The 20,755-nt window shown below is 64.0% G+C and overlaps 3 protein-coding genes across 5 annotated transcripts; 2 read left to right on the plus strand and 1 right to left on the minus strand.

Moving 5' to 3' along the window:
• Positions 1 to 693: 693 nt before the first annotated feature.
• Positions 694 to 4,269, plus strand: TAF10 (TATA-box binding protein associated factor 10; the record flags this gene model as incomplete). The annotated part of the gene is made up of 5 exons (XM_029046654.1): positions 694 to 799; positions 2,975 to 3,132; positions 3,606 to 3,670; positions 3,751 to 3,865; positions 4,081 to 4,269. Coding segments are annotated over 5 exons (534 nt in total), but the record flags the coding sequence as incomplete, so codon positions are not given.
• A 111-nt stretch (positions 4,270 to 4,380) lies between these two features.
• Positions 4,381 to 11,840, minus strand: ILK (integrin linked kinase). Its single transcript, XM_029052547.2, has 13 exons — positions 11,786 to 11,840; positions 10,749 to 10,893; positions 8,816 to 8,981; positions 7,633 to 7,728; positions 7,258 to 7,354; positions 7,025 to 7,108; positions 6,838 to 6,923; positions 6,476 to 6,585; positions 6,245 to 6,372; positions 5,845 to 5,966; positions 5,624 to 5,723; positions 5,381 to 5,511; positions 4,381 to 4,818 (listed from the first exon to the last, which is right to left on the minus strand). Exons 2-13 carry the CDS (start codon positions 10,835 to 10,837, stop codon positions 4,669 to 4,671), a joined length of 1,359 nt encoding a protein of 452 aa, XP_028908380.1. The 5' UTR covers positions 10,838 to 10,893; positions 11,786 to 11,840; the 3' UTR covers positions 4,381 to 4,668.
• A 178-nt stretch (positions 11,841 to 12,018) lies between these two features.
• Positions 12,019 to 20,755, plus strand: RRP8 (ribosomal RNA processing 8). Of its 3 annotated transcripts, none has more exons than XM_029052575.2 (8): positions 12,019 to 12,144; positions 14,155 to 14,413; positions 17,861 to 18,356; positions 18,451 to 18,580; positions 18,715 to 18,821; positions 18,988 to 19,084; positions 19,695 to 19,855; positions 20,351 to 20,755. In XM_029052575.2, exons 1-7 carry the CDS (start codon positions 12,058 to 12,060, stop codon positions 19,806 to 19,808), a joined length of 1,290 nt encoding a protein of 429 aa, XP_028908408.1. In that variant the 5' UTR covers positions 12,019 to 12,057; the 3' UTR covers positions 19,809 to 19,855; positions 20,351 to 20,755. The 3 variants fall into 3 exon arrangements, with proteins under 3 accessions (XP_028908408.1, XP_028908391.1, XP_039767146.1); XM_029052558.2 differs by having other exon boundaries at positions 19,695 to 19,833; positions 20,090 to 20,755; XM_039911212.1 differs by having other exon boundaries at positions 19,737 to 19,833.

Raw genomic sequence — 20,755 nt, forward strand, 5'->3', positions numbered from 1 at the left:
GGATGGATGGATGGATGGATGGATGGATGGATGGATGGGTGAATGGGTGAATGAACGGATCGATGGATGAATGAATGGGTGAATGGATGGCTGGATGGATGAATGAACAGGTGGATGGATGAATGAATGGATGAATAGATGGATGAATGAATGGATGGATGAATGAATGAATGGGTGAATGGATGAATGAACGGGTGGATGGATGAATGAATGAATGGGTGGATGAATGAATGGACGGACGAATGAATGGACGGATGGATGAACAAATGGATGGATGGATGAACGAATGCAGGCCATCCGCACGCGGCCCCGGGAACCCCGCCCCCGTGCGGTTGCCCGGGCAACGTCCCGAGCTCCTCAGTCCACGGGCGCCGCCGGAGGGCGAGCCAATCAGCGGGCGGGGCGGGGCGCGGGCGGGACGAGCGACGGCCGGGCCGCCCAATGGGCGTCCGGGGCGGGGCGGGTCCCGGCGGGCGATTGGCGGGCGCCCGCGCGGCGCCGCGCCTTCCGGGGCGGGGCTCCGGGGCCTCCCGGAAGCGGAAGCGGAAGCGCGGGGTGGGGGGGCAGGGTGGGGGGGGCCCGATGAGCGGCAGCGGCAGCGGCAGCGGCAGCGGCAGCGGCAGCGGCGCGGACGCCGAGCCCGGCCCGGCCCCCGCGGCCCCGGCGCCGCCCGCCCCCGCCGCCGGCCCCGCCCCCGCCCCCGCCCCCACGCCCGACGGCAAGGCCAGCCCCGCCGCCGCGCCCGGACCCCTGGGGCCCGCCAACGCCAGGGGGGATGCGCCGGATCGGCGGGCCTCCGGTGAGACCCCCCGCACCGGCACGCCCGGGGGGGGGCTGCAGGCGTGCGTTCGCTCGCTCGCTCGCTCGCTCCTTCCTTCCTTCCTTCATTCGTTCGTTCGCTTATTTCGTTCATTCGTTCGTGCCTTCATTCATTCGTTCCTTCCTTCTTTCCTGCATTCATTCGTTCATTCCTTCATTCATTCGTTCCTTCCTTCTTTCCTGCATTCATTCGTTCATTCCTTCATTCATTCGTTCATTCCTTCATTCATTCGTTCCTTCCTTCCTTCATTCGTTCATTCCTTCATTCATTCGCCGATTTCGTTCATTCGTTCGTGCTTTCATTCATTCGTTCCTTCTTTCCTTCCTTCATACATTCGTTCATTCCTTCATTCGTTCATTCCTTCATTCATTCGCTGATTTCGTTCATTCGTTCATGCCTTCATTCATTCATTCCTTCTTTCCTTCATTCATCCGTTCATTCATTCATTCGTTCCTTCTTCCCTTCATTCGCTCATGCCTTCATTCGCTCATGCCTTCATTCGCTCATTCTTTCATTCATTCATTCCTTCCTTCTTTCCTTCCTTCATTCTTTCGTTCATTCCTTTTTTCCTTCCTTCCTTCATTCGCTCATTCTTTCATTCATTCATTCATTCCTTCCTTCTTTCCTTCCTTCATTCTTTCGTTCATTCCTTTTTTCCTTCCTTCCTTCATTCGCTCATTCTTTTATTCATTCATTCCTTCTTCCCTTCCTTCCTTCATTCCTTCATTCATTCATTCCTTCTTCCCTTCCTTCATTCCTTCCTTCTTTCCTTCATTCGCTCATGCCTTCATTTGCTCATTCTTTCAGTCATTAGTTCATTCATTCATTTGTTCCTTCATTCGTTCATTTCTTCCTTCATTCGTGCATTCCTTCATTTGCTCATTCATTCATTCATTCCTTTCCTTCCTTCCTTCATTCGTGCATTCCTTCATTTGCTCATTCATTCGTTCGTTCCTTCCTTCCTTCGTTCGTTCATTCATTCATTCCTTCCTCCCGCTCCTCCCTCCCATCTTCCCTCCTTCCCTCCTTCTCTCTCCTTCCTTCCTCCCTCTCCTTCATTTGTTCATTCCCTCCTTCCTTCATTTGCTCATTCATTCGTTCACTCCATTCATTCGTTCCTTCCTTTACTCCTTCATTTATTCACTCATTTATGAGAACCAGCGTGGCTCAGTGGAAAGAGCCCGGGCTTGGGAGTCAGAGGTCATGGGTTCTAATCCCGCCTCCACCACCTGTCAGCTGGGTGATCTTGGGCCGGTCACTTCTCTGGGCCTCAGTGACCTCATCTGTAAAATGGGGATGAAGACCGTGAGCCCCACAGGGGACACCCCGATCACCTCGTATCTCCCCCAGCGCTTAGAACAGTGCTAAGCACATAATAAGCGCTCAACAAATACCAACGTTACTGTTATTATTACTGTGTGCAGAGCACCGGACTAAACGTTTGGAATGATGATGATGATGGTATATAGTAAGCGCTTAACAAATACCAGCATTATTATTATAGAGAAGCAGCGTGGCTCAGTGGAAAGAGCCCGGGCTTGGGAGTCAGAGGTCATGGGTTCAAATCCCGGCTCGGCCATTTGTCAGCTGTGTGACTTTGGGCAAGTCACTTAACTTCTCGGTGCCTCAGTGACCTCATCTGTAAAATGGGGATGAAGACCGTGAGCCCCACAGGGGACACCCCGATCACCTTGTACCTCCCCAGCGCTTAGAACAGTGCTTAGCACATAATAAGCGCTTAACAAATACCAACATTACTATTATTATTACTATGTGCAGAGCACCGGACTAAACGTTTGGAATGATGATGATGGTATATAATGATGATGATGATGATGATGGTATATAGTAAGCGCTTAACAAATACCAGCATTATTATTATTATTACCTCAGCGCTTAGGACAGTGCTTGGCACCTAGTAAGCGCTCAAATGCCATCACTATTATCATTACTCCAGCGCTTAGGACGGTGCTTGGCACCGGGTAAGCGCTTAACGGATACCATCACGGACCCGATCGGCCCGTGTCTATCACAGCGGGTCACAGGGGTGCCTGACCCGTCGTGCTAAACGGATGCCGTTAAAAAAAGAAAAAAACGGGCAAGGGGGGGGATGGGCAGCGCCGGGCCTCACTGTCCCCCACCGTGTCCGCGCAGTGCCAGCGTCCGCCCCCGGCGCGACGACCCCCCCCGAGGGTGCCATGTCCAACGGGGTCTACGTGCTGCCCAGCGCGGCCAACGGCGAAGTGAAGCCCGTGGTGTCCAGCACGCCGCTCGTCGACTTCCTCATGCAGCTCGAGGACTACACGCCTACGGTACGGCCGCCCCGCCCTCCGCGCCGCCCCCCTCCCTCGGCCGCCCCGGGGTCCGTCCCCACCCGCCTCCCTCCCTGCCGTCCCTAACCCGTCCCTCCGAGAAGCGCCGTGAGCGAGCGGTTAGAGCCCTGGGAGTCGGAGGGCCCAGGTTCTCATCCCCGTTCCCTCGTCCCTAAAATGGAGGTGGTGAGTCGCGGGCGGGCGGGGGCCGGGGCCCGGGACCATCGGCTCGCCGTCCCCGCGCACCTTAGATCCGTCGCCCCGGGGGGGTTAGCCTTCAGGCCGGCGGCGATTAAAACGGCGAAACCCTGAGTGGGACGGACACCGGGTCCAACCGGATCAGAACGACGCCCGGCGCGAGGCAAATGCGCACGAGCCCGCGGGTGGGGAGCATTTAAGGTGCCGCCTCCCGGCCTCCGCCCGCCTCCTGACGCCCCCCCCCCCCCCCCCCGTCGTGCTCTCTCTCCTCTTAGATCCCCGATGCCGTGACTGGCTACTACCTGAACCGGGCCGGCTTCGAGGCCTCCGACCCCCGCATGTGAGTTGGGGGGGGCGTGAGGGGTCGGGGAGGCCGGCGGAGACCCCACCCCCCTCCTCAACCCCCGCTTTCCCCCTCAGCATTCGGCTCATCTCACTGGCCGCGCAAAAGTTCATCTCGGACATCGCCAACGACGCGCTGCAGCACTGCAAGATGAAGGGCACCGCGTCGGGCAGCTCCCGGAGCAAGAGCAAGGTGGGTGCCGCGCCGGGGCCCGGAGGTAGGGGCCCCGGGGAGGGTGGGGGGGGGGGGCCCCCTGCAGCCCGCTGGTCTGTGGAAGGGGCCTGGAAACCGTCACCCGCCGCTTGTGGGAAGCTCGGGCTGGGAGGGACCGAGCTGGGGCTTTCGGGGCGAAGTTGCCCCACCGGTAATTCTCCGTGAGCCGGGCCGACGCCGTGCCCTCTCGCCAGGACCGGAAATACACGCTGACCATGGAGGATCTGACCCCGGTGCTCGGGGAGTACGGCATCAACGTCAAGAAGCCGCACTATTTCACTTGAGAGCGGCCTTCCCCCCACTCTGCCCCCACCCCGTGACCCCCTTCCGCCCTCATCCCCACCACCGCCGCGTTTTCATAATAAAAATTTTATTGTGACTGAGGTGCGGGGCAGCTGCCGTGGAGGACGAAGCTCGGAGCTCCCCGGCTCCATCCCCCCGCCCCGACCCCGGGGCCGGAGGAAGGGACCCGGGGGGGGGGGGGGGGGGGGTTGGGATGGGGGGGGGGGCCTGCCCGACAGAGTGGGTTGAGGGGCTCCTGCTAGCAGTCCCCCACCCGCGAACACAGTGGGGCGGGGGCTGGGGGCGGCGGAAGGGAGAGGTGAGGCTGGGGGCGGAGCCGCCTGTACCGTAGCTGTAGAGAAGACAGGCCGCCGCCCGCGGGCCGGCCTAGCACCTCTCGGTTCTGACTCTTCTCCGGGAGGTGACGGGGCGGGGAGGAGCAGAGGGCGCAGGGGCGGGCGGCCGGGGGGTGCCGCCCCCCCCCCCCCCCCCCGCAGCCGCTATTTGTCCTGCATCTTCTCCAGGATGGGCACGATCATATCGAACTTGGGCCTCTTGGCCGGGTCTTCGTTCATGCAGATGCGCATCAGCTTGCAAACGTGAGGCGAGATGCCGGGCGGGATGGTGGGGCGCAAGCCCTCCAGTGCCACCTGGGTTCGGGGGGGAAGGGGACGGAGGGGTCGGGACACGGGGCTCCCCCGCCACACCCCTCCTCGTACCGGACGGGGAGAGCGGGGCCGACTCGGCTCAAGGCGAAGTCCCGCCCTCCCCGGAGCGAGGAGGCCGGGCTCCCGCTAGCCTGAGAGGGGGAGAGCGGGGCTAATAATAATAATGTCGGTATTTGTTAAGCGCTTACTATGTGCCGAGCACTGTTCTAAGCGCTGGGGGAGATACAGGGTAATTATGATAATGTTGGTATTTGTTAAGCGCTTACTATGTGCAGAGCACTGTTCTAAGCGCTGGGGGAGATACAGGGTCATCAGGTCGTCCCACGTGAGGCTCACTGTTAATCCCCATTTTCCAGATGAGGTCACTGAGGCCCAGAGAAGTGAAGCGACTCGCCCACAGTCCCACAGCTGACAAGTGGCCGAGCCGGGATTCGAACTCATGACCTCTGACTCGCGAGCCCGTGCTCTTTCCACCGAGCCGGGGGGGGGGGGGTCTCGGGGGGCAGGGGGGAGCTCGGCGTTCGGGGAGGAGGACGGAGCTGACCTTCATGCCGATTTCCATGTTGGAAAGATCGGCGAAGGGCACCTCCCGCGTCACCAGTTCCCACAGCAGCACGGCGAAGCTCCACATGTCGGCCGAGCGGCGGTTAATCTCCTCGGGCTTCTTCTGCAGGGCTGCGGGGAGGTCGGGTCAGGTCGGCCGGCTCCCTCTTGTCCCGGGGCTGCTCCCCCCCGCCTCCCCCGCCGCCCCCCACCCCGCCCTGACCCACCCCCTGCCCGGCCCTACCCTCGGGGGCCACCCAGGCCGGAGCGTACATGCGGCCGGGGCACTGGAAGGAGAACTTGACGTCAGCCATGCTGATGCGGGCGGTCATGTCCTCGTCGATCTGGGCGGGGAGAGAAAGGGGAAGAGGCTGGAGGGCGGGGGCGGCGGCCCGCCGGAGACGGTCCCCTCCCGCCACCACCCCCCCCCCCCGCAGCCCTCTCCGCCCCGCCCCGGGGCTTCACCATGACGCTGCGGCTGTTGAGCGCGTGCCGTGGGATCAGAGGCTCCAGCGTGTGCAGAAAGGCCATGCCCCGCGCCATGTCCAGGGCAAACTTCACCGCCTGGGTCTGGTCGACCACGAAGTCTGCCGCCGGCAGAGAGGGGGTGGGAGGAAGGGGCAGGGTTCAGGCGGAGCCCTCCTCCCCCACCCGACCTGCCTCAGGACGCTAGTGTAGACGATCCCTCCGCCCAAGGAGTCGGTCTGGGCTCTTCCCCGCCTCCTTCCCTTCTCCTCCACCTCCCGCATCCCTCCCTCGCCTCCCCCCACCTCTCCCCCGGCCCACGCGTCCCTCTCTCGCTGCCCCCCTTCCCCAGAGGCACCCCCCCCCCCGCCGACCCCTCGGGAGGAAGGGGCTCACGCACTGGTGCCTTCGTGCAGGACGTTGTAGAGAGAGCCGTAGGGCATCCAGTGGGTGATGATGGCGGGCTGGGGTTCGGACGGGACCAGGCAGGCGCCCAGCACGGGCAGGACGTTAGGGTGAGAGAAGATTCTGGAGGAAGAGGGGAGGAGCCACTCGTCCGGTCCCCCTTCCCCACCTCCCTCCCCACTCAGTCCAAACCTCACCCCCCCAGCACACGCACACAGACGCCCACCTGAGCCGGGGATACTCCTCATTGAAGTCGCGGCTCTTCCTCGTGGTCCAGTCGCGGATCTGCATCTTCTTGATGACGACGTCGTTGCCCTGCCAGCGGCCTTTCCACAGCTGGCGGGAACGGGGTGGCTCAGGAATCCGGGCCGCCCCGTCTACCTCCTGCCCCTGCCCCTTCATTCCTACCTCCCGGTCACGGGGTCACCCGCGGACCACCGCGCCGGAGCGGTGGAAGTCACCTCTCCCCGCCCGGCGGCCCAACCGGCCACTTCCGAACCGGGAGCGAGTCGGATTGCCCGAGGCCGGAGGGGGGGGGGGGGGGTGTCCCGCGACCCCCTGAGTGCGAGGGGCTGGGTCCGGGCTCACCTCTCCGGAGTGGTTTTTGTTGAGGAGCGTGATGAAGTTCAGCTGGTTGTAGTCAATGCCCGAGTGCTTGTTGAGGGTTCCGTTCCCTTGCGGGGTGGAGGGGAGAAGGCCAGGAGGGGAGGATTTAGCAATTTCTCCTCCTCGCCCGCCACCCCCCACCTCCCGGCCCCAGTCCCCCGCAGCTCACGAGGCCGGGTACGCGTGGTGCCCTTCCAGAAAGTGTCCTTGTACGGGATCTTGCTCAGATTCTGGCCCAGCTTCTCCGCTCGCTCTGATGACAGACAGGTAGAAAGCTCCTAAGGGGGAGCCCGACCCCCGAACATCTCGCCCCCCGGCCAGCCCGCCTTGCCCCAAGGCCTCAGCTTGGGGGTTTTGGAAGAGTGAGGGGTGGGGTCGGGGTAGAGGGCAATAGCGGCTGACCTCGCAAGCTGTCCCGGAGCGGAGCCTTGGCCTTGTCCACGGGCATCTCCCCATACTTGTTACAGACGCTGACCAGGGCGCCGCTGGCCACGAGGTCCTGCGAGGTAGCCGGGTGGGCGAGGGGGACGCCGGAGGGGGAGGAGAAGGCCGTGCGTGTCATGGAGGGGGAAACGAGGGGTTTACGTGGGGGCACACAACATATACCCCCCCCACACACACACTCTCCATTCAAAGAAACCCACCCAGACGGTCCTCCACGTGCTCCGAAGAGAAGGCGGGTTCTGCGGGATGGGGTGAAGTCGGGAGGGACCCGTCCCAAGGTGCAGAGAAGGGCAGATGGGGGCACGGTTTGGGGCGGGGGGGGGGGGGTCTTACCTCAGCCACCTGATCCTGACCCCAGAAGCAGGCATAGTGCAGAGGGACGTTGCCGTGTTCGTTGACGGCGTTGATGTCGGCCTTGTATTGCAGCAGCTGGGGGTGGAGAGGACAGGAAGAGGTGAAGGGGTCGGGGGGCGGGGGGAGACAGGCAGGGGCAACCCCAGCCCGGGCCCTGCCCTCCCCTCCCGAATTAGAGCCCCCGGCGACCCCCGCTTTCTGTCCGAGCTCAGGATCTCCTCCCGAGTGACCCCCCCCCCCCCCCCGCCAGGCCCCCGGGACGAGGGGGCGTCGCGGACCGAGAGACTCCGTTCGCAGCGGCGGGCTGGGGTGGGGACGCAGTGGCCGAGGGTCAGGGAGAAGCAGTGAGACCTAGGGGAGAGAGCCCGGGCCCGAGAGTCAGAAGGTCACGGGTTCTAATCCCGGCTCTGTCACTTGTCCTCTGTGTGACCCGGAGCAAGTCACTTCATTTCTCTATGCCTCAGTTAGCTCGTCTGGAAAAGGGGGATTGAGACTGTGAGCCCCGTGTGGGACAGGAGACCGCGGCCCATCCGATTTGCTTGTATCCACCCCAGCATTTAGTACAAGGCCTGGCACAAATGGAGTGCTTAACAAATACCGCGATTATTATTGTGTGTAAAATAATAATAACAATAAGGATGGTATTTGTTAAGCGCTTACTATGTGCCAAGCACTCTTCTAAGCACTGGGGTAGGTACAGGGTGATCAAGCTGTCCCACGTGGGGCTCACACTTCGAATCCCCGTTTTCAACTGAGGCACAGAGAAGTTAAATGACTTGCCCCGAGTCACACAGCGGACGAGTGGCGGAGCCGGGATTAGAACCCACGACCTCTGACTCTAGGCCCGGGCCCTCTCCCCCGAGCCACGCCGCCTGTTCTCCTCCCACCTCGGACTGTGGGACAGGGAAGGCGTCCGACCTCATCGTTTGGTATCTGCCCCGGTGTCGGTTATATTGTACTCTCCCAGGCGCTCAGTCCAGTGCTCTGCACACAGTAAGCCCTCGACGAATACGACGGATCGACTGAGGCAGCAAATAGCAGCAGGGTGATGACTACTAGGCAGGGAGCGGTAAGGAGCGGTCTGCCCGGCGGGCTGCCGGGGACGGGAGGAGGAGGAATTCACTCCCCGGAGCCCGTTGAGGGTCAAGGCAGGGGTCCTCACCTTCTGGACAATGTCGCGGTGGCCGTGGCTGGCGGCCAGGTGCAGAGGGGTGTCGTCCCCCCGGTTCATGACATTGATCCGCGCCCCCCGCATGATCAGCATCTCCACCACGGCCCCCCGGCCTTCCCGGCAGGCCCAGTGCAGCGGGGAGAATCCGTGGTCGTCCCTGCGGGACGGGACACCGGCCTCAGGCCCGGGGGACGGGGCGCGTCCCGTGACCCCTCTCGGCCTCGGTCTCCCCCCCCCGCAATCCTTGAGGAGGGGGAAGGAGTAGGGGCTGTGGGAGTGGCGGAGGGGGTCTCCGTTTCTGTTACGGGCGAGGGGAGCGACACGGGGGATTGGGACTCCACATCCTCATCCCGGACGACGGGGAGCGGGGCGCTGTGCGACCTCGGGCCGGGCCCGGCCCCTCTCCGAGGGGCTGCCTGCAGGGGGAATGGAGGATGGTGGGGTGGGGTGGGGTGGGAGGGAAGCCAAGGGATTTCTGTTATCGTTATCAACGTGGGGGGCGGGCGGGGGAGAGTGGGTTGCGGGTCCACGCGGCCATAAAAGGAGATTCCCGCCCGACCCGGGTTGGCCCGGCTCCCGTAAGGGGCAGGAAGGAGAGGCGGGGCCCGGGACAGGGGCCGGGCCCGGAGAGAAGGACCGGACACCCCGCCTCCCGGATGCCTGAGCGTTGCGGTCACTTCCCGGCCAGCGCTGGGGGGGGGCGGGAGGAGGAAGAAGAGGTGGAGGAGGAGGCAGAGATGATGGAGAAGGAGGAGGAAGAGAGATGGAGGACGAGGAGAGCGATGGAGGGAAGGGGACAGCGCCGGCTCCACCTCCCTTCCCACGGCCCACGAGATGCATTTCCACGGAGGGGGGGGAAAGCAGTTCCCATCAAGTTCACTAAACCGCTCCTCTTGATCCTCAAGCCGCTCCCGATCTCCGTCTTTTAAAGCACACCCCAACCCCTCCCTCCTGGGTTCCTCTAAGTCACCCCTCCCCAAAACGAGCACGCTCCCAGGCCGCCCACACAGCGGGCGCTGCCCCCCACGCCTCGCTCCACTCCACCCTGAGCTCCCGCCAAGGCTCCCTGGCGGGGTTCGGGGAGAGATCTGGGGATCTCCCCCCCGGAGGAGGGAGTCGACGTTCGCCTCGGGCCCTGGGGAGACTGACCCCCACGTCCCCCCCTAACACATACACCCTGTCCCGGAGCTGGCCCTGGGCCCTGCCCCTCCCCAGCCCCGCCAGGACCGGGCTCCAGAGATACCCTATCTCCTAGCGCCGGGTCACTTCCTTCCCCGGCCACCGTGGCCACAGCCGCCCCTGCGGCTGGAAAAAGCCAAGGAGAGGGGGGACCGCTCCCCCTCCACCCCCAGTTCATCCCAGTCCAGTCCTCCCCTCCTTCTCCTTTCCCAGCTGAGGCCAGCGAGGGGTTTGGACAGGAATCCCCCCTCACCACCACCCATGCCCTCTGTCCACCCTATCCCCCCTCCCCAGGCAGGGTCCACCTCTCCCCAGTGTCACTGCACCCCAGAAGGCCCGAGGGGGCTCCAGGACGGTGTGGTGGGTGCCCGGAGCGGGGCTCTGATCTGGCTGAGAGGGGAGAAGATGGGAGGTGGCCCGGGTGAGATGGGGGAAGGCGCGGGTGCCCCCAGCCCTCCTGCCCCTTCCCCGACAGCCCCGCGGGGCAACCCGGGGGCGGCAGGGTCTCGGATCAACTCCAAAACGCCCGGGCCCTGGGGACGAGCCTGAGCCGGACAAACCCCGTCCACCGGGCCCCCAGACTTCTCCCGAACGCCCGGACTCCCCCCAACTCCTAGGGCCCCACCCCGGTCCGCATCCCTCTCCAGAAAAGGCCTTCCCCTCCACCCCCACCCCGCCGGACCCCTCCGGCTCCGGCCAACCTTCCACCCGCCGCCGTCCTCGTCGCCCCCACCGGGCCCCTCACCCCTGGTTGAGGTCATTCTCCGTGTTGTCCAGCCACAGCCGGACGGCCACGGCGTTGCCCTCCCGGCACTGGGTGAAGATGTCGTCCATGGAGGTGGCGGAGGAACGGCGCGGAGGTCTACGTCGGTGGGGCTACCGCATGCCACCTGGGGAGAAGAGTTGCCCGGCGGCGTCGGCCCAAAGCCAACGGGACGGGCTCTGCGGCGGGGGAAGAGGCCTCGCCCAGGGGGAGCGGGGAGAAGGGAAGGTCCGGCCTGGCTCGCACTACCCGGCCAAGGTGCCAGAGAAGGCCAGCGCCCTACATCCGTGATGCCGGGAAGCTGTGTGACTGTGGGCGAGTCACTTCACCTCTCTGTGCCTCGGTCCCCTCGCCTGTCAAACGGGGAGGGTGAAGACCGTGAGCCTCACGTGGGACAACCCGTATCTCCCCCGGTGCTCGGAACAGTGCTCTGCACAGAGTGAGCGCTTAACAAACCCCCACGGTCCTAATAATCAGGTCGTGCGCCGGGCCCTGTGCGGAGCGCTGGGGTCCGGAGGCGTACGGGGTCGGTCCCCTTCGGGGCTCACCTTCTCGATCCCCATTTTCCAGGGGGGGTAGGGGGAGAAGAGAAGGGACCCGCCCCAAGTCACCCCAGCAGGCGAGTGGGCTGGGTGGGCTGTGACTCCCAAGCCCGCGCTCTCGCCCCTCGACGCCCCCCGGCCAGGGTCTGTTAAGCGCTTGCTCTGTGCAGCGCACTGTTCTAAGCGCTGGGGAAAGAGGGTCATCAGGTCGTCCCACGTGAGCTCACGGTTAATCCCCATTTTGCCGATGCCCCTGCCAGGTCGGAGGGGGTCCCCAAGGGTGGGCTGGACCAGGTGGACCTGGTCGGGGGGGGGGGGGCAGGGGGCGACCCCTCCTCTGATCCCCCCAGCCCGACCTCGCACCCCCGAGAGTTCCCGCTCTCCCCGGGCCCGGCTGCAAGTGTGCATGGAAGGGGAGGCCCAGCTGCGCCGGAGGGGGCCGGAGGGGACCGGAGGGGGCCGGAGGGGGCTCCTTACCCGGCCCCGAGGCTCCTTCCCGGCCGCCGCTCCCGCCCGTCCTGCCCCGCCCCGGCCCCGGCCCCGGCCCCGATCTCGGCCCCGGCCCCGCCCGCGCCCCCGCCCTCCCGCCCGCAGGGGGCGCTGGCGCGGGCGGCCGGCCGGAGGGCCGCTCTAGCCGCGGGCGGCCGGCGCTCGCTGGCGCTTCCGGCGCCGGGGGCCGCTCTAGCCGCGCGGGGGGGGGGGTCGTTGGTGAGGGGGAGGGGCGGAGGAGCACGTGGGCCGCGCCCGTCATGTTTGCCGAGCCGCCGTGGGCCCACGAGGCCCGGGGTCTCCGGGACGTCGTCGTCCCCGCCCCGACACACCCGCCCTCCTCCAAGGTCAGCCGCACCCCGCCACCCTGCCTCCTCTCCATCCCTGCCCACTGGCCCACCCTGCCTCCTCTCCATCCCTGCCCCCTGGGCCACCCTGGACCCTCTCCATCCCTGCCCACTTTGCCACCCTGGATCCTCTCCATCCCTGCCCCCTGGGCCACCCAGGGACCCTCCCCACCCCTGCTCACTTTGCCACCCTGGATCCTCTCCATCCCTGCCCACTGGGCCACCCAGGGACCCTCCCCACCCCTGTCCAATGGGCCACCCTGGACCCTCTCCATCCCTGCCCACTTTGCCACCCTGGACCCTCTCCATCCCTGCCCACTTTGCCACCCTGGATCCTCTCCATCCCTGCCCACTGGGACCCTGGATCCTCTCCGTCCCTGCCCACTTTGCCACCCCGGGACGCCACCCACTTTGCCACCCTGGATCCTCTCCATCCCTGCCCACTGGGCCACCCAGGGACCCTCCCCATCCCTGCCCATTCTGCCACCCTGGGACCCTGCCCAATGTGCCACCCTGGATCCTCTCCATCCCTGCCCACTCTGCCAACCTGGATCCTCCCCATCCCTGCTTACGGTGCCAACCGGGGCCCTTCCCATCCCTGCCCACTCTGCCGTCCTGGGACCCTCCCCATCCCTGCCCACTGTGCCAACCTGGATCCTCTCCATCCCTTCCCACCCTGCCACCCAGGGACCCTTCCCATCCCTGCCCACTGGGCCACCCAGGGACCCTCCCCATCCCTGCCCACTGCCAGCCGGACCCTCCCCATCCCTGTCCACTCTGGACCCTCTCCATCCCTGCCCATCCTGGGACCCTCCCCATCTCTGTCCACTGTGTCAGCCGGGGCCCTCCCCATCCCTGCCCACTGTGCCAGCCGGGACCCTCCCCATCCCTGCCCACCGTGCCACCCGGGTCCTTCCCCATCTTCCTCCCCTGAGCACCCCAGGATCCGCTCCATCCCTGCCCATGGTGCCACCCGGGACCCCCGCCATCCTCTCCCCCGCAACGCCCCGGGATCCACTCCATCCCTGCCCACGGTGCTACCCGGGACCCTCCCCATCCTCGCCCCCAGGATCTGCTCCCTGCCCACGGTGCCACCTGAGATCTACCCATCCTCACCCCCCGAGCGCCCCAGGATCCGCTCCATCCCTGCCCACGGTGCCAACTACCATCCACTCCATCCTCACCCCCGAAGCACCCCGGGATCCACTCCATCTCTGCCCACGGTGCCATCCGCCATCCACCCATCTTCACCCCCAGAGCGCCCCGGGGTCCACTCCATCCCTACCCACGGTGCCATCCTCCATCCACCCCATCCTCGCCCCCGGAGCTCCCCCGGGCCCACTCCATCCTCGTCCGCCGAGCCACCCCCGGACACCTACCTCGTCCTCTCCCTTCCCTCCCTCCAGAACCATCAAGCTTCTCGGCCCCACCGCTCCCGTAGCCGTAGCGATCGTTTCTTTAATTTAATTTCATTATGGTATGTGTTAAGCGCTGAACTAAGTGCCAGGCACTGTACTAAGCGCTGGGGTGGATCCAAGCAATTCGGGTTGGACAAAGTCCTTGTCCCGCATGGGGCTGACAGTCTCAATCCCCGTTTTCCAGAGGAGGTAGCTGAGGCCCAGAGAAGTGAAGTGACTTTCCCAAGGTCACACAGCAGACAGGTGGCGGAGTCGGGATTAGAACCCGTGACCCTCTGACTCCCAGGCCCGGGCTCTATCCATTACGCCATGCCGCTTCTCTTGATGCTTACGATACAGTACTCAATTGCGTCGCGTTCTCCTAAACACTCGGTGCGGTGGTCTGCACCGTAAGTGCCCAGGAGATACCGTTGATGGATTAAGAGTCGTTTCCCAGGCGCTAGGAGAGGATACACCCGGGGGTTTGGAGCCCGGGAACCGGTCGGCTGCAGAAACGGGCAGCTGGACGAGGGTCCGGGGATGGGGTGGGAGCTGCCCGGGTGATGTAGTAGGCACTGATTCCCCCTCTCTCCTCCGCCGCCCTCACCCCCAGCCCCAAAAGGGCCGCGGACAGCAGAAGCTCCTGGCCGTGCTGCAGAAGCTGGAGGCCGCGGCCCTGCCCCGCCAGCTCGCCCCGGCCTGGCCCTGTGGCTCGGAAGGCGGCGACTCCGACGACTCCTCCGGGGAGGAGGCCCGGGGCCGAAAGAAGAAACTCAAGAAGAGAAGGTCGAACCCGGAGGCCGAGGCCCCTGACCTCCACGCCAAGGCCAGCCCTCCCCCAGGGACCGGCAAGAAGCGGAGACGGAAACAAGGTAACCCAGAGGTGGGGAATTCCTGGTCTGGGGCTTGTCGTATTTTCTCCTCTCTCCCCCCGCCTCACCCCTCCACACAGGGCCAGGTTCTCGAGGGGGCTGGAATTCAAGGATTCAGCCCAGCTGGTCTAAGATGTTGATTTTTGCTTCATCCTCCCTGTCTCTCAAGCCCGTAACCTTGGCAGTCTCCCGCCTCCTCCCTCTCCTTCAACCTGCACATTCAGTCAGTCACCTAATCCTGCAGATTCTTCCATTCGTTCGTTCGGTGGTATTTACTGAGCACTTACTATGTGCAGAGCGCTGTACTAAGCGCTTGGAGTGGACAGTGCGGCCACAGAGAGAGACCATCCCTGCCCAGTGACGGGCGCACGGTCTAAATGGGGGAGACAGACGGCAGAGCAAAACAGAACAAAACAAAAACAAGAGAAAATCATCAAGATAAATCGAATCAAGGAAATGTGCACCTCATTAACAAAATAAATAGGGTAATAAATTAACAAAGGAGCGCTGTGCTGAGGGGAGGGGAAGCAGAGGGAAAGGGGGGCAGTCTGGGAAGGCCTCCTGGAGGAGGTGAGCTCTCAGTAGGGCTTTGAAGAGGGGAAGAGAATTAGTTTGGCGGAGGTGAGGAGGGAGGGTGTTCCGGGACAGCGGGAGGACGTGGCCCGGGGGTCGACGGCGGGATGGGCGAGACCGAGGGACGGTGAGGCGGCGGGCGGCGGAGCGTGCGGGGTGGGCGGTAGAAAGAGAGAAGGGAGGTGAGGTAGGAGGGGGCAAGGGGATGGAGAGTCTCGAAGCCCAGAGTGAGGAGTTTTTGTTTTGTGCGAAGGTTCATAGGCAACCACTGGGGGTTTTTGAGGAGGGGAGTGACATGCCCTGAGCGTTTCTGCAGGAAGATGAGCCGGGCAGCGGAATGAAGGGTAGACTGGAGCGGGGAGAGACAGGAGGAAGAGAAATCAGAGAGGAGGCTGACACAATAATCCAGTCGGGAGATTAGGAGAGTTTGTACCAGCAAGGTAGCAATTTGGGTGGAGAGGAAAGGGTGGATCTTGACGATATTGTAAAAGTGAGACCGGTGGTGACGGTTTGGATGTGTGGGTTGAATGAGAGAGCTGAATTAAGGATGACACCAAGGTTGCGGTCCCGTGAGACGGGAAGGATGGTGGTGCCGTCCACAGTGATGGGGAAGTCAGGGAGAGGACAGGGCTTGGGAGGAAAGATGAGGAGCTCAGTTTTAGACAGGTTGAGTTGTAGGTGGCGGGCAGACATCCAGGTGGAGACGTCCTGGAGGCAGGAGGAGATACGAGTCTGGAGGGAGGAAGAGAGAATAGGGGAGGAGATGGAGATTGGGGTGTCATCGGTGTAGAGATGATAGTTGAAGCCATGGGAGCGAATGAGTTCACCAAGGGAGTGAGTGTAGATGGAGAACGGAAGAGGGCCAAGAACTGATCCTTGAGGAACCCCGACAGTTAGAGGATGGGAGGGAGGGGGAGGAGCCCGCGGAGGAGACCGAGAATGAACGGCCAGAGACATAAGAGGAGAACCGGGAGAGGACGGAGTCCGTGAAGCCAAGGTGAGATAAAGTGTGGAGGAGAAGGGGATGGTCGACAGTGTCAAAGGCAGCTGAGAGTTGAAGGAGGATCAAGATTGAGTAGGAGGCATTGGATTTGGCAAGAAGGAGGTCAACGGTGACCTTTGAGAGAGCAGTCTCGGTGGAGTGGAGGAGACGGAAGCCAGGTCGGAGGGGGTCCGGGAGAGAGTTGGAGATGAGGAATTCTAGGCAGCGAGTGTAGACGACTCGTTCTAGGAGTTAGGAAAGGAAGGGTAGGAAGGAGATAGGACGATAACTGGAAGGGGAAGTGGGGTTTGAGAAAGGGTTTTTTTAGGATGGGGGAGACGTGGGCATGTTTGAAGGCAGAGGGGAAGAAGCCGTTGGGGAGCGACTGGTTAAAGATAGAAGTTAAGGAGGGGAGGGGGGAAGGGGCGATGGTTTTTATAAGGTGAGCGGGAATGGGGTCCGAGGCACAGGAGGAAGGGGTGGCGGCACTTGCGAGGAGGGAGGAGATCTCCTCTGAGGATACTGCAGGGAAGGATGGGAAAGTAGGGGAGAGGGTTGGGGGAAGGGAGGCAGAAGGGGGAGGGGTGACTTTGGGGAGCTCAGACCTGATTGTGTTAATTTTCGCGACCGAAGTAGGTGGCCAGATCGTTGCGGGTGAGGGATGGGGGAGGGGGAGGAACAGGGGGCCTGAGGAGAGAGTTAAAGGTCCGGAACAATCGGCGGGGGTGACGAGCATGGGCGTCAATGAGGGATGAAAAGTAGTTTTGCCTGGCGGAGGAGAGGGCAGAGTTAAGGCAGGAAAGGATAAATTTGAAATGGCTAAGGTCGGCTCGGTGCTTGGACCTTCGCCAGCGGCGCTCGGCAGCTCGGGCATAAGAGCGAAGGAGGCGGACAGAGGCGGAGACCCAGGGCTGCGGGTTAGTGGAGCGAGAGCGGGGGAGGGGAATCCTCCCCATCCAAATGGCCACCCCATCCAGACTTGTCACGTCACACCTCGGCTACTGCGTCGGCCTCCTCGCTGACCTCCCCGACTCTAGCCTCTCCCCTCTCCCGTCCATGCTTCATTCTCCCGCCTAGAGCATTTCTCTAAAACACACCGCTCAGCCCACCTCGTCCCACTCCTCAGAAACCCCCCACGGTCACCCGTCTCCCTCCGCATCAGGCAGAGACTCTCAGCCGTCAGCGCTCTCCGTCTGCTCTTTCCCCGTGACTTATCTGCGCTCATCAGCTACCGCAACCCGGCCTGCCCCCGTTGCTCCTTTACGACCCACCTGCCCCCTGGGATCGTGTCTATTCATCCCCTCCTACCCTCCGAAGCACTTGGCTTCGGGAAGCAGCGGGGCTCAGTGGAAAGAGCCCGGGTTTGGGAGTCAGAGGTCATGGGTTCTAATCCCGGCTCCGCCATTTGTCAGCTGTGTGACTTTGGGCAGGCCACTTCTCTGTGCCTCAGTGACCTCATTTGTAAAATGGGGAGTAAGACTGTGGGACAATGTGATCACCCTGTATCCCGAACAGGGCTTGGCACATAGTAAGCGCTTAAGTGCCATCATTTCTTTAAGAGAAACAGCGTGGCTCAGTGGGAAAAGCCCGGGCTTGGGAGTCAGAGGTCATGGGTTCTAATTCTGGCTCCGCCACTTGTCAGCTGTGTGACTTTGGGCAGGTCACTTAACCTCTCTGTGCCTCAGTGACCTCATTTGTGGGGAGTAAGACTGTGAGCCCCACGTGGGACAACCTGATCACCTTGTATGCCCCCCCCCAGCGCTTAGAACAGTGCTCGGCACATAGCGCTTAACAAATGCTATCATTATTATTATTATTATTATTATTTGGCCCAGGGCTCAGCGGGCAGTAGGCGCTCAATCGTTACTCTGGGTCGATTCTTCCTCCTGCAGGTGCCCCAGCCCCTGTGGACGAAGCCCCCACCCCAAGCCTCCCCGCCCCCGGGGCCACAGGAGGCCAAGAGCCTAAGGAGGGGGAGGCCGGGCTTCAGACCCCCGACCGCCCGCTTAGCCGGAAGCAGTGGCGGAACCGTCAGAAGAACAAGAGGAGGAACAAGAACAAGTTCCAGCCCTCGGGGAAGCAGCCGCCGCCCACGGACGCCGCGTCCGCGTCCGGCCCGGCCCCCGAGACCCCCCCGGCCCCCGAGGAGCCCGGCGCGGAGGCCCGGTCCCGGGCGGACGCCCTGAGGGCCCGGATGGAGGAGCGGCTGGAAGGCGCCCGGTTCCGCTGCCTCAACGAGCAACTCTACACGGGCCCCAGCTCCGCCGCCCGCCGCCTCTTCCGGGACGACCCCGATGCCTTCCAGATCTACCACCGGGGCTTCCAGGCCCAGCTCCGGCACTGGCCCCTGCGGCCCGTGGAGGCCATCATCCGAAACCTGCGCCGGCGGTCAGTCGGGGGGTCGGGGTGGGGAGGAGGGAGGGCCCGCGGCGGGGGAAGGGGCCGGAGCGTCACTCTCCGACCGTCCCCACCCCGCGCCTAGGCCCGCGTCCCTCGTGGTGGCCGACTTCGGCTGTGGCGATTGCCAGCTGGCCTCCGGCATCCGCAACCCCGTACACTGCTTCGACCTGGCGGCGCTGGACCCCCGCGTCGTCGTCTGTGACATGGCCAAGGTCGGTGCGCGAGGGCACCACCACCCCGAGGGCTCCGCCCCGAGGCTCGGCCCTCACTCCGGCCCGGGTCCCCGTCGGCCCTTCGGCCCGGCCCCGGCCCCCCGCCTCAACCGGCTCCTCTCTCCCCGCTCCAGGTGCCCCTGGAGGATGCCTCGGTGGACGTCGCCGTCTTTTGCCTGTCGCTGATGGGAACCAATTTAAGGGACTTCCTGGAGGAGGCCAACCGGGTGCTGAAGCCGGGGTGCGCAGGCTGGGGCGCCGACGGGGAGGATGAAGGGGGATTGGCGGGGAGGCGCGACCCGAGTCGGGACCCACGTCCGCACCGCCCACGCCCCCCTCCAGGAAGCTGCTCCCCGTCGGCCCCCACCTTCTCCCAGGAGCTCCCCTCACCGCCGCTCCTCTCCTAGGGGGCTGCTCAAAGTGGCCGAGGTGGCCAGTCGCTTTGAGGACGTGCGGGCTTTCCTGGGGGCCCTGGCCCAGCTCGGCTTCAAGAACATCTCCAAGGTGAGGTTCCCCACTCCGGTGGGCCCACTGGACTTGGTGTCGGCCTTCTGACGCCGGGACAGGGCTGCCCGGACCCCCGGCAGCCGGGACGGGGAGGCGGCAAGACAGGCGGCGACCACCTGTGCGGGGGGATGAAGTCTAGAGGGGAGAGGCCGGAGGCAGGGAGGTCAGCGAGGCGGCCGATGCTTTGCCCCGTGGGCTCCTCCTCCTCAGCCACCCCACGCAGACCCCCTCCGGGTGCCCACCAGCCTGCCGCCTTCTCCCCGTAAGCGTGGGGAGCGAGAGGACGGAAGAGGCGAGGGAGGCGGAGTGGGGAAGGGAGAGGGAAAGCAAGAGGGCCCCCCCGAAAGCGGGGCTGCTCTCCTCTTGGGCTCTCCCGAGCTACGTGCCCTGTGTGCCGGGCATCCGGAGACGATGACGGTGACGATGCCGGCGAAAAGGACGGATCCCCTCCTGAGACTCCAACCCCGAGGGCCCGCGTGCGGGAGTCGATGGGGATCTCCGCCCCGTTTGGCTCGGAGGGAAAAGAGCTGGCGTTGTGCGCCGGGGTGGCGGGAAGGGGAAGGAGGGGGCTCAGGACGGGGGCCTCGCTTCTCTCCTTGACCCCCAGGACCTGAGCAACAGCCACTTCTACCTCTTTGATTTCCGCAAGACGGGTCCCCCTCAGGCCAAGGGGCGGCTGCCGGGCCTGGCTCTGCGGCCCTGCGTCTACAAGCGGCGATAACCCGGCCCACGCCGTCCCCCCGGAGGTATGAGGGAGTGTTGGTGCGGGTGAGTTTCCCGCCGGGCCTCGGGTGCGACTCTCGGTGTGTCTCCGTGTCCTCCGCGGAGCGTGGGGGGAAGGGGGACCCGCCGGGGTGGCACGGGTCTTCCTACTGCGTCGGTTCCCGGGAAGCCAAGGAGGAGGGTGGCGGCCGAGCGCAATGAGAACCTCCCGTGGAAAATGAAAGCGGACTGGAACCTGCCCCCGCCTTCCTGTCTTTCCCCTTCTCTTCCCTTCCACAGCGTGGCCCAGTGGGAAGAGCAGGGGCCCGGGAGTCAGAGGACCAGGCTTCTAGTCCCAACTCGGCCCCTTAACCTTACGCGGAGCAAATCTCTCAACCGCTCCGGACCTCAGTGTCCTCCCCTGTAAAATGGGGATCCAAGGCCCCATCTCCTTCCCTCTTGGACCGGGAGCCCCGGGGGGGACGGGGACGGCGATCGCCTTGTGCGTATCCCGGCGCGTGGCCCGGAGTAAGCACTGACATGCCATCGTCGTCGTCGCAGGTCAGGTGCGCGGCGAGAACGGTCCCCGGGGGGCTTGGGACCGAGGAAGCCGAGGCAGGGAGGCCCACGGAGGCCAGGAGCTGCAAGCCGGGGGCGTGACGGCCGTGGACTCCCTGCCCCCCGCCACCCACCGTCCCAAGGCTTCAGAGCACGAGGCTGCCTAAGGATCCGGCGGAGGAGAGGAGGAAAGGAGCGGGGCCCCTTCCCTTCCTCCTTCTCTCTTCCTAAAACGAGGATCAGCGCTCCACGGGGCAGGCGTGTTGGTGTCAGGGCAGGGTGGAGGACGGAAAGATAGATAGGGTTAGGGGTGGGTCTGGGTCACACCCCTGGACTGCTGGGGCGGACGGGCGAGGCCCTCTCCCTTTTTCAGCTGTTGTAGGAAATAAAAACTGCCTGCCACCTGCC

This window comes from Ornithorhynchus anatinus, chromosome 2 (genome assembly GCF_004115215.2).
Source record: "Ornithorhynchus anatinus isolate Pmale09 chromosome 2, mOrnAna1.pri.v4, whole genome shotgun sequence".
NCBI lineage: Eukaryota > Metazoa > Chordata > Mammalia > Monotremata > Ornithorhynchidae > Ornithorhynchus > Ornithorhynchus anatinus.

Coding starts and splice junctions, on each gene's coding strand:
- RRP8 (XM_029052575.2), top strand. CDS start 12,058: ATGTTTGCCGAGCCGCCGTGGGCCCACGAGGCCCGGGGTCTCCGGGAC. Junction 14,414..17,860: donor GAAGCGGAGACGGAAACAAG/GTAACCCAGAGG, acceptor TTCCTCCTGCAG/GTGCCCCAGCCCCTGTGGAC. Junction 18,581..18,714: donor TCGTCTGTGACATGGCCAAG/GTCGGTGCGCGA, acceptor TCCCCGCTCCAG/GTGCCCCTGGAGGATGCCTC.
- ILK (XM_029052547.2), bottom strand. CDS start 10,837: ATGGACGACATCTTCACCCAGTGCCGGGAGGGCAACGCCGTGGCCGTC. Junction 5,967..6,244: donor CGTCCTGCACGAAGGCACCA/GTGCGTGAGCCC, acceptor TGCCGGCGGCAG/ACTTCGTGGTCGACCAGACC. Junction 5,724..5,844: donor TCAACAGCCGCAGCGTCATG/GTGAAGCCCCGG, acceptor CTCCCCGCCCAG/ATCGACGAGGACATGACCGC.